Genomic DNA, 12,192 nt, shown 5'->3' on the forward strand with positions numbered 1-12,192 from the left:
GTAAAACCCTTTTTGCCAGCAGGGCTGCCCTCTACTGGACTATTTAAGGTATTCAGTGAGCAGGTCAATATGACTATTTTACAAGAAGGTAACACAGTGGGTATAAATGTAAACATCCCATATCCCAAACAGAAGTTCCCTGAATAGGTTAAAAAAAAAAAAAGCCCTTTAATAAACTTTTACCATTAAAACAATTATGGTTGGCTGAGCGCAGTGGCTCACGCCTGTAGTCCCAGCACTTTGGGAGGCCGAGGTGGGCGGATCACCTGAGGTCGTGAGTTCGAGACCTGCCCCAACATGGAGAAACCCTATCTCTACTAAAAACACAAAATTAGCCGGGCATAGTGGTGCATGCCTGTAATCCCAGCTACTCGGGAGTCTGAGGCAGGAGAATTGCTTGAACCTGGGAGGCGGAGGTTGCGGTGAGCCGAGATCGTGCCATTGCACTCCAGCCTGGGCAACAAGAGCGAAACTCCATCTCAAAACAAACAAACAAACAAACAAAACCAATTATGGTCATTTTGAGAACTGGTAGTGAAGTTTATACAGTCTTAGTCTCCATTTCAACCTTGGAGGCAGATCTGCGGCAATGAGAATAGTAATGTATAGGAACGGTGGGTATGCTCTGATGTCAGTCTTTTATGATGATTTGTGTATTAATACAAATCACGTTTTTGTGAGTCCATTCATGCTGTGAATGTTTTCTTAGGCATAAACATAGGTCATAGTGGACACATACTGAATAGGTCATATCTGGTAAGTCTCTTGCTACAAAGCATCAAAACTTTTCAGAGCTATTTCCTCTGTGAAAATTCATTCTAAGAAGCAAGTTGTTTTTTTCTGTGGTTCATTCCCATGCCTGAGATTTGCAGTAATGTAGAACTAGTTTACCATCACTGCTGAAACACTCATAGAAGCTTCCAAATTCCTGGTCCAAGGAAAGAGCAAAAGCCTGACTCACATAAATAAACAACTGAGGTTGCAAGTTTAAGGAACTTTTTTGATGAAGTCAAGGAGTCTTTGGATGGTTCGAGTTCACTCTACTGCCTGCTTCTTTGTTTTCATAATAGGAACGTGTCCCACAGCCTTTAGTAGGATGTCAGATTTTTCTTGATGTTGCCAGCAGGATCCTGTGTCCCAGGGAAGCTACAGTGGAATAAGGGGGGTCTGAAGTGGCTGTTTTGGGGACACCTCTAGAGTAAGTCCTTTGCTGCCAGCAGCAGTTAAGGGGGGTAGCTGTGACATGGTCTTCAGCTTCTGCCATCTTGTTAGGTCCCAGCTGAGATTTTCAAAAGGATTGTTCAGGGGTGGTAAGGACCCAAACGGTCCCGCCTCAGCCTCACGATGAGCCACTGCATCTGGCTAATTTTTTTATATATATTTTTTGAGACAGGGTCTTGCTTTGTTGCCCAAGCTGGAGTGCAGTAGCAGGATCACAGCTCATTGCAGCCTCGATCTCCCTAGGCTGAGGTGATCCTCCCACCTCAGTCTCCCGAGTAGCAAGGACTACAAGTGTGCACCACCACACCCTGCTAATTTTTCTCTTTTTTGTAGAGATGAGGTTTTACTATGTTGCCCAGGCTGGTCTTGAACTTCTGGGCTCAAGCAATCCGCCTGCCTTGGCCTCCCAAAGTGCTGGGATTACAGGCATGAGCCACCATGTCTGGCCATGATATTATTTTTAATTCAAAAACAAATATGCAAAATTAAATTTTAGAGAGAGAACTTAGTTGGATAACATCTTCTGGGTTATTAGGGTATGTTTATTCTTTGCAACTCTGATGTTCTAGGTGTAGCAAGACCATTTGTTTTCATTTTGCCATTTTCCTGAAAGCTTTAATGTCTCCCCATGACCTTTATGGCAAAACCCAAATTCTCTCGACCGGTCTTTGGATTACTACACAATACGTTGTCAAAGAAAGCAGCCGGGAATGGTGAACAGAGCCTGGGGCTCAGTTGGGAGTCCTGACTTCTCACGAGCTGTGCATGAGCAAATTTGGAGGTGTTCCTTGTAAGATTTGGATTTTTAGTATTTTAAGCATGATTTCCTTTAGTTCTTCTTTTTTTTTCCCCCCAGAGTGCTAGAATTCAGTCTTTTAGTTCTTTGAACATATTTATAATAGCTGCTTTGATGTCTTGTATACTGTCTGACATCTGGGCCTTCAAGGACTGTTTCTGGTGCCTACTTTTCCCTTCTTTCTATGTGTCATACTTTCCTGTTTATTTGCATGCCTCATGATTTTGTGTTGTAAACTGGGCATTTTAGATAGTATTTTGTAGCAACTTGGAATACTGATTTTCCCTCCCCTCTTCCAGGGCTGCTGCTTGTTGTGTTGTTTCCTTATTTGTTAACTGACTTGGCTGAACTGTTACACTGAGGTTTGTTTATTCTGCACAGTGTACCCTCTGATGTTTCTCCTCAAGAGGGCACACTTGGGCACGCACATAGTCACCCTGGACTGCCCTTCTTGAGAGATGATAGCTGATTTTCAGCAGGGCTTTCCTTAACTCTCAGATCTCCTTGTTAAGCTTCCGCTTTCATTGGTATCACCACCCAGCAGCTATTCTTCACTAAATGCTAACTGATTGCTTTATTGTTTTGGACAAAGCTCTGGGCCATAAATTTCCCCACTTGTGATCCAGTTAAATTAAGATACCCTTTGTGTAGGGGTTGTGTTTGATGGCAGTCTTTGAGGCTTGTCATGTCAAGGAGGAGGATTCTTAGGTATCTCCTTCCCTGGTTCTCTGTGAAACTTCTACAGTAGTTGGTTAGTCTTTCACTTGCTGCTGTCACAGAACTACCAGCGTCTTTTTTTTTTTAGGTGGAATCTTGCTCTGTTGCCGGGCTGGAGTGCGGTGGTGCGATCTCTGCTCACTGCAATCTCCGCCTGCCAGGTTCAAGCGATTCTCCTGCCTCAGCCTCCCGAGTAGCTGGGACTACAGGCGTGTACCATCACGCCCAGCTAATTTTTGTATTTTTAGTAGAGACGGGGTTTCACCGTGTTGGCCAGGATGGTCTCAATCTCCTGATTTTGTGTTCTGTCCTCCTTGGCCTCCCAAAGTACTGGGCAGCCTCATCATAATTGCTTACCACCAATGTCTCATTTGTTTTTGACTGCCATTAGGCATGAACTTTTCCATTCCTTGTTCTAAATATAGTCAATCTTAGAAATTGCTAAGGGGCTCTGTGTTCTTACAGCCTGCTTCTCCAGCCTGTGCAGAACCTTTGTGCCATTGTTCTGGAGCTGGAGATGGGGACAGCAGCTTGATTTTCTTATAGTTACATCTGTTTTGTGAGTGGTCTACTAGGCCATCAATGTACCCATCAGTCTTCTCTGTTTGGAGCTTCTTGGCCTGCATGGAACCTCTGCCTTACAAGAGGTGAGGCAAAGATGATCTGTGCTTGGTGTCCTTGGCCTGATGCACCTGGGGTAGAGCTTCTGCCCTAAGAATGGGGACTGGATGAAAGAGAAAGGATTTCTTCAGTTCTCTCATCTGTCTACACTTGCCTGGAATAGAATTTCTGCAACACAGAGCTAGGGGTAGGAGGTGAAAAATGCTGGCTGCTTGCGTCACTTGGGAAGAAATCATAGTCCTGGATTTGGAGCTGGGTAGGGTAACTAGTTACTAGTTTGCTTCAATTTTATTTCTTCAAGAATGATGGCCAGATGCGATGGCTCACACCTGTAATCCCAGCACTTTGGGAGGCTGAGGTGGGAGAATTGCTTGAAGCCAGGAGTTTGAGACCAGCTGGGGCAGCATCATGAGACCCTGTCTCTACAAAAAAAATTTTGAAATATTAGCTGAGTATGGTCACACATGCCTGTAGTCCCAACTGTTTGGGAGGCTGAGGAGAGAGAATCGCTTGAGTCCGAGAGTTTGAGGCTGCAGTGAGCTATAATCTTGTACTGTACTCTATCCTGGGTGAGATCCTGTCTTAAAAAAAAAAAAAAAAAAGGTGTTATTACCCACCTGCCACACAATGGCTGTTCCCCTCTGCCCGGAGTGCTCTTTCTTACCCAAATAGGCACATGGTACACTCTCTCTTCCTTATGAGTCTCTGTTCAGATATCAGTTAGCTCTAGCACCTCTCCAATGTTGCCCCAGTCACTTTCTGTTTTCCTCACCTGGATTTATTTTCCTCATAACATTTATCACCACCTGGCACGTACACATGCATGCATGCATACATAACATATTTGTTTGTCTACCTCTCCCAGTGAACATGTAGGTTGCATAAGAGCAGGAACTTAGGCCGTTTTGTTTACTGTTACTTTCGCAGTGCGTAGAATGATATCTAACATAGTAGATTTTCAATAAATCTGATGAATGCAAGTACAGAATGACCAAAGTATACTGCTTTCTTGCGTCATAGTTTAACCTAACTTGAAAACTATCTGTAGAGCCGTTGTGGAAAATGAATTTTTTGTGTTTGCAAACTCCAGTTGCTTGTTGCTGACTAGAGTGAGAATGGGGCTCACAGGGAAGGAATGCAGTGATTATTTGGCGGTGGCTGCTGGGGCTGTGAGAGAGGATGGATGTGTCATATTTGTAAAGTACTTGCCATCCCTAATGCAGTGAGATGCTGAAGTACAGGAAATGGGTAAATTTTTGGTCTCCCCCCAACCCTCTTTCTGACTTGCTCCCTTTTTACTACTGGGAAATGTTTGTGGATACTTAGGGTTTTGGTTGGAACAGCCACCTGTTTACAGTATGATGTGGAAACTTTTCTTGTAATTCCATTGTTAATAGATATTGTACAAATGAGTCTCTTAGAAATATCAAGACATTGTAGGGGACGAGCATGGTAGCTGCTGCCTGATAGAAAAAAAAAAAATCTTCATTTGCCGATGTAGCTTTTCTTTAAATTATTTTAAAATGATTTTGAACTAACGCCTTTCTTTTTCTTCCTTCTAGATTCTCGCTGAAGTCTGTTAATTCTACTTTTTGAGTACTTATGAATAACCACGTGTCTTCAAAACCATCTACCATGAAGCTAAAACATACCATCAACCCTATTCTTTTATATTTTATACATTTTCTAATATCACTTTATACTATTTTAACATACATTCCATTTTATTTTTTCTCTGAGTCAAGACAAGAAAAATCAAACCGAATTAAAGCAAAACCTGTAAATTCAAAACCTGATTCTGCATACAGATCTGTTAATAGTTTGGATGGTTTGGCTTCAGTATTATACCCTGGATGTGATACTTTAGATAAAGTTTTTACATATGCAAAAAACAAATTTAAGAACAAAAGACTCTTGGGAACACGTGAAGTTTTAAATGAGGAAGATGAAATACAACCAAATGGAAAAATTTTTAAAAAGGTAAGATGATCTTTTCATTGCCTTTGAATTCTTTCTGAATAAAATATCCTATTAGAAATGAAGTAAAGGGCAAGCACAGCCTGCCTCCATTAGAATTTGCTGCTGAAGGAGAAACAGTGTAGGAAGGGGGCTAGACTGCCTTCTGATTTCCTCCTGTGCTTACCAGCACTGATATGTTCCGAGTTTTCAGAAGGACATCGCGACCCAGTGGTGTGGAGCTCTTCCCCAGTGTCTACCGGGGTTTGGAATGTCTAGGGCAGTTTTGGGTATGAAACCATACTCCCTGTCTCTAGAGCAGCTGGATGCTGGAAATGGCTCCAGGTTTTGGGGTGGGACCTGCTGTGTTAAATGTGGTTAAATGTGGCTTAGATGTGGGTTGCAGTGAGTGCTTCATGTCTGTACTTTGGCTGTGGCAACTGCATGGTTCTTAAAACATTTCTTTTCAGAAATATGGAGAAACCTGCCATTGTTGATTTGAAACAACTGGCAAGATGTTCTTAGAGGCAGTGTAACAGCGATTAAGAGCCTGGACTCCAGACCCAGACTATAGGTCTGAATCTTGGCTTTGCCACTTACTAGCTTTCTGACCCTGGAAAAGTAGTTTAACTAATTTGCCTCGGTTTCTTTTTCTGTAATATGAAGATAACGATCATTACTGACACTCAAGAGCCAAGCTGTTCTAAGAGCTTTACATATATCATCTTAAGACTAAGTTACCCTATGAGTTAGTTGTTATTATTTTCACTTTACAGATGACAGCACTGAGGCACAGATAGTTGAGGTAACCTACCCCAAGGACACTACAGCTAGTGAAGCTGGGACTGGAATCCAGGCCTTCTGGCTCCAGAACTCATAGCCTCCATTCCTCACTGATCACAGCTTTCATGCTTGTGAGGATTGAGTGTGTGTGTATATATCTGCAATGTGCTTAGAACAATTTGTGGCACTTAATGTAAATGCTCTAGCTTTTATTATTACATTACTATTATCTTGAGAATTCAATGAGGAAAATTATAGTAGAAAATTCAATGAGGAAAATTAGATCATGGAATAGTGCTTCACTGGTAGTATAGAAATGGCGTGAGAATGCTGTTTATGAACTTGGATGTGTGACTTCCTTATGAGCAGTTCTTGAAACTCTAGTAAGTTAAAAATTGAAGATAAAGTATTTTTTAGAGGGGTACAGCGAAGTGATATGTAGTTGGTTGATAATTTGGTTAGGTAATAGGTTTAATATCTTTTAACCATTTCCAGCTATCTTGATCCCCAACTGCCTTTTTTTCCTGTCAGTTACAAGGAAACCCTCAGCTCTTGAAGGAGAGTCCAAATAACTGCAACTGTGGAATGAAAAACTCAGAGCTCCTCTTTTACTGGAGGGCCAGAGGGATGTTGCTTAACCTCCTCTATATGGCCCATTAATTTTGCCACTTAAACAAACTTCATATATCATTTTCCTCAAAACATGAAGGAGATGCCAAGCATGTTGATGTCAGTAATTCCTAGAAACTAAAACATTTTAACTCGACAACAGAATCTGTAAATTTCCTCACCTTTAAATAGAGTAGTTGTATATCTTGTTTTATCTGAAACCATCCTGATTTATACTTGTTGCTGTGACATTAATAGTGCCCCCTTACGGTCTCAAAAGTGCCCTAGTTTGGATAGTTTTGTGGTCATCTTATTTTTGAGGCATATTCCCTATTTCTTTTGCAGACTTAGAAAAAACTGAATTTTTTTCTGTTTAAGATCTCGCTGAAGTTAATAGCACATTTCTAGAAATTGAAATCATGAGTTAAGCATGTTCAATTTTTCTTTTCTAGCCTATGGATTGTAATTTCCAAAACATTTTATCATAATGAAGTTTGCTTTTGTCATATTTACGTATTTAGCACTGCCTTTTTTTTTTTTTTTTTTTGAGATGGAGTTTCACTCTTGTTGCCCAGGCTGGAGTGCAATGGTGCCATCTCAGCTCACCGCAACCTCCGCCTCCTGGGTTCAAGTGATTCTCCTGCCTCAGCCTCCCGAGTAGTTGGGATTACAGGCATGTGCCTGTAAATTAGCACATCCAGCTAATTTTGTATTTTTAGTAGAGACAGGGTTTCTCCATGTTAGTCAGGCTGGTCTCAAACTCCCAGCCTCAGGTGATCCGCCCACCTCGGCCTCCCAAAGTGCTGGGATTACAGGCATGAGCCACTGTGCCTGACCAGCACAGCTTTTTATGGCACTCTATTCTTGAGTCTGTGTTTGAGAAATCAGGTAGTTATGAGAAGGTACTGAAAACAGTACATTTTTATGTGCAAAAGTTTTCTACTTTTCTATCTGCTTATAGATTCATTTTTTTGTCTTTGATACGCTATTTGAATTCAAAGATTGGATTCTCTTTTAGTCTAAGCATATATACAGAAGTCTTATTTTTCAGGAAGCTTAGTTTTTCTCCAGTATCCCACACATATTTTATTCATTTTAATGTGGCTAGTATTGTCTTTCAGTCGTCATTCAGTATGTACAGCAGCAAACTAGTTCTCAATTGTGTAAAAAGAAGAAAAGCTTATATGGTGAATATGAAATTTCTTCCTAATTCGTGTATCAGTATAACTGGACAAAATAAAATCCTAGAGCTGTGATAGTTGTTTCCTAAATGTGCGTGTGTAAGTGTATGTGGCTCTTTCCTGCTTGTCTTGACCACAGTGCCTTTGTATTCAATGATTATTCAACAAAGCATGAAGTATTTGAACTCATAAAAGTTAGGAGGTGAGACAGACTGATTTTTAGCAACTTTTTCTGTCTATAGTTCATTACTGTGAAGTTTTATTTAGTTAGTACAGGAGGTTTTGAATTTCTATATGTCAGAAGATCTGCCTACTAGCATTTGCTATGAAATTGGCATTTGTGGTTCATCAAACTTTGTTCAGAAGGCTATGTCTAGACTGTGACATGGGAACATGTTATAGTTTTCTTTAGGTTCATTGGGAAAGTAGAATTAGTTTTTCGATTTTGCATATAATAAATGAAACAAGTACTTTCTCTTGGCCATACTCAAGAAGAAAGTGTGCAGTGTCGCTGGTTAGCTGAGGCTTTAGTTTCTGTTCATTCTGTGTTGCAGCTGTGGCAGTGATCTGCAGACTGCAGAGTGGGTATCTCAGCTGCATGTTAAACATGCCAGGCCTTTTTTGTTTTCCCCTCGTTTGGTTTCTTGTTACACCCATTGCATTGCGTCAGTAGCAGCATCTGCCTAGGATGTTGAAAAGGGGAACTTTCACAACTGGTGGGTTAAGCTGTGTACTTTCTGCCATTAGTGCCTGCTAGCTGATCAAGCTCAGTGAAGTGTGTCTTCATTAGTTTCCATATTTGAAGATAATCTTCAACTGGAAAAGAAAACGAATGGTGTAGCAATATTTAAAATACTTTTTGAGGAAGACTTTTGGGGATTAACCCCCAGAATGTTGTGTCTGATATGGCTGAAGGAAAGATGCACAAGCCTTATTTCAAATTAATGAACTTTGAAGCTTTGTTTCCATCTTATCCCAACAGTCTATTTTGAGGTCCTGAAGTGAGGATGAGTGGACAAAAAAAGGCAGTGGCGATGACCCTGCTCTCACTGTGTCCAAGATAGAGTAGCCACCAGCTTCACTACGACCAGATTCTTCCTGGGGGGACAGAAAAACAAAAGGTACTTGGTTGCTTGGCAGGCCTTTTCGGGATCCTTTTAAGTTTCATATGGTTTTATAAAACTGTAGCAGAGTTAAGAGCTGGAACCTGTGTCAGCATCACCTGATTCCAGTGTTCCCAGCAGTAAATGCATTGCACTAACGTCGTCTTGAAATGAACAGTGAAATGATTTCAGGACAACTTTAAAATACATGTATACCTGAAATAGAACAAAGCTGCAAAGACTAAAAATAGAACCAGAAAAGAGTACAAGCTGGCTCATATACTTTGTGAGCTATCAGAAACACTTAATTTTTTCTTAGGTATTTTACAAAAATAAGAAGAGAATGAGGGATTATGTAATAATGGTGCTTAGAGAAGACTTCACTATGACATTCCTTCTAAATTGATCCAAAAAGAGAATAGAAACACTCATTTATGTCCTTGTGAGTTGACTTAGCTTTCTTTTCCTCTTTCTTAATGCCGTCTTTTGCGTTCTTACTCTAGGCACATTTTTTTACCCTGTTTGTGTATGTGTGTAATACTTATTTTCTTAGGATATTTGCATCATGCTAATCTCTTGGCTGGGATTTGTGGGTTGGTTATTATATTACTCTTCTCTTAGTTTCCCCTTCCAAACTGTCCCTCTCCTTTCATCCTATTTATTAAAGGCACTGCTGCATACCAAATTGTTGAAGCCCAAAAAATCAGGGGTATCTGAGGCTGTATCTCTTACAGCCTCCCCCCGCCTTTTTTTTTTTTTTTTTTAGCAGGCCTCCTTGCTTCCACACTTGCCCCCAACTGTAATTCACTCACACACAGCATAAAGATGATTTTTCACAATTGTTAATCAGGCCACCTTACTCACCTGCTTAATAAGACCCTGACTTCTTTCTACAGTGCAGTTGAAGCATTGTGATTTTATGCTTAATCTCTGGAATGAGTTTGCCTGGGTTGGTATTCTAGTCCCATCACTTATTTGTTACATGATTTTGAACAAGTTATATTTACTCTACATCTCCGTATTCTCATGTGTAAAATAGGGATAATAATAGTAACAGTTTTTTACAGGTATGATAAGAGTTTAATAAGTTAACACTTGCCATGTCCTTAGCTTGTAGTAAGCACTAATAAAGGTTAGTTACCCTCATTATCATTATCATGATTATTGCAACGATCCAGATCTCTTGAATATTTTTACTCTGTGGCTCCCCTCAGAATAATTTTTTCATAATGATCTTCAGTTGCGGAGAGAAGGGTTAAATGAAGCCAGGTGTACTTTACTGAAGAAGACAGGAACGTGTGTAATTTTGAAATATTTCTAAATAGTGAAAGTAAAACAAGTCATAGTGCTTAAAGAGGCTTTCAGTAGGAGACAAGATTACCACCTGTAAGTAGAGAAGGAAGGGTGGAAGGTGTGTGTGTGTGTGTGTGTGTGTGTGTGTGTGTGTGTGTGTGTGTATTTTGAGACAGGGTCTCACTCTTGCCCAGGCTGGAGTGCAGTGGTATGATCATAGCTCTCTGCAGCCTTGAGTTCCTGGGGTCAGGTGATCCTTTTGCCTCAGCCTCCTAGGTAGCTGGGACAACAGGGATGTACTACACGTCTGGCTAATTTTTACACTTTTTTAGACATGGGGTCTTGCTGTATTGCCCAGGCTGGTGTCGAATTCCTGGCCTCAAATGAGTCATCTGTCTCAGCCTTCCAAAGTGTTCAGATTACAGGCATGAGCCAGTGCATCTGCCCAGAGGAGGCTATTCGAATAGAGAGAAGGTTTCAGAGGTATTTCAGAGAGTGAGAAAACGAATAGACCAGGGATGTATGATAGGATTGCTTCAGGGTGTTGAGGTCCTGGATTTAGTAAGGTTGGCTGTTCTGCAGCAGTGTTCAGTGATATTGGCAAGGAATAAATAGTTTAATCTTGTCTTGGGCTAGCCATAGGGACAAAATTAGGATTAGAAACTTTTCCAGCACAAATCACATAAAATATAGAGTGGGTAGTGTTCTCTAAATGAAATATTTATGAAAAACGTAATTACTAGATGGTTCAGTGGTTTAAAGAATTAAAATCATGAGATTCAGATTTTGTTTTATATTTTATTTTTTACATATGTGGAAATCTTACGCTCATTTGATTCCTTTGCCACATAGTGGCATCATTGCGTGAGTTTACATATTTGGATTATATATCAAACGCCTTTTCAGAACACACATAGTCTTTGAAATTTATAAATCCTGTCACTTACATACTAGAATCTGGAAGGTAGTGCATTCTTAACCTTTAGAGTGTAAAATTCTTCATAATTATAATCCAGTTCCTGCACGTTTTGGCCAAGTTGTCATCTTCTCACCCCCACAGAGCTCCTTTTGAAGTCATTGGAGCTCCCTGTGCTGAGCATTTCATGGGGGTAAAGAGCAAGGTGAGAGTTTGGGACTGGTAAAGTAAATAAGTACCATCTTAAATGCAGTTGCTTTATCCATCAAAATAAAAATTCATTTCTTAAATGTGTAATTGCATGGGACACTAGATGGCAGCATTTATCCTTTTCCGTTTTTATCTTTATCCAACCTCTTCTAGAAATTTCTTAAATGTTTACATTTATAAAATGAACATGGTCAGATGATTTTAAGGGTTTGAGATGTATATTACTGACACAGCCATGTTTGGGAATTAATTACCTATATATTTTTGCAGAGAGAGGAGCTTTTTATACAATCTGTATGTAATTAGGGATTTATGGTTTTGTCTAAGTTGAGGAAAATTTCTAAAGACAATATGTTAAAAAACTTTAAAAGGGAGTTTTTACTAAGGCATATTTGGTATTACCAGCACTTATGATAAACAGATAAAATATTGAAAGCCTGGTGGTGCCAGTAAGCATTTAAGGCTTGAACAGAGGGACTTTGAATAATATAACTAGTCCACTTGGTTGTGTAAACAGAAAGTTGTTTACTTTGCTTTTGCTTATCCAGAGTTTGATACGGCAATTCAAGTTCAACAATCATAAAGATTTCTGTTAGCTTGGATAGAGAAAGTTCTGTGAATCATATTGTACCATCTGATAATGACATTTAGGAATTCCTAAATAGAAAGAAATTAAACTTTTGGCATCTGTGGTACTTGGTACTAGGCTAAATATTAAGTTAACACCTAAATCATTTAAATAGATGAAATTTATAAGCAGATTATTAGTATATGGCCATTTGGCCA

At 40.0% G+C, this 12,192-nt stretch overlaps 1 protein-coding gene across 3 annotated transcripts in view; it reads left to right on the top strand.

The window, feature by feature from the left end:
• The window catches only part of ACSL3 (acyl-CoA synthetase long chain family member 3), an 82,390-nt gene that overhangs the window by 42,020 nt on the left and 28,178 nt on the right, over positions 1 to 12,192 (top strand). For all 3 annotated transcript variants that reach the window (XM_055290781.2, XM_055290780.2, XM_063645729.1), the window contains one exon: positions 4,918 to 5,335. In XM_055290781.2, coding sequence (XP_055146756.1) covers positions 4,958 to 5,335 — 378 coding nt within the window. In that variant the 5' untranslated portion in view covers positions 4,918 to 4,957. The remainder of the gene's footprint in view (positions 1 to 4,917; positions 5,336 to 12,192) is intronic.

This window comes from Symphalangus syndactylus, chromosome 8, assembly GCF_028878055.3.
Source record: "Symphalangus syndactylus isolate Jambi chromosome 8, NHGRI_mSymSyn1-v2.1_pri, whole genome shotgun sequence".
In the NCBI taxonomy this organism is placed as follows: Eukaryota; Metazoa; Chordata; class Mammalia; order Primates; family Hylobatidae; genus Symphalangus; species Symphalangus syndactylus.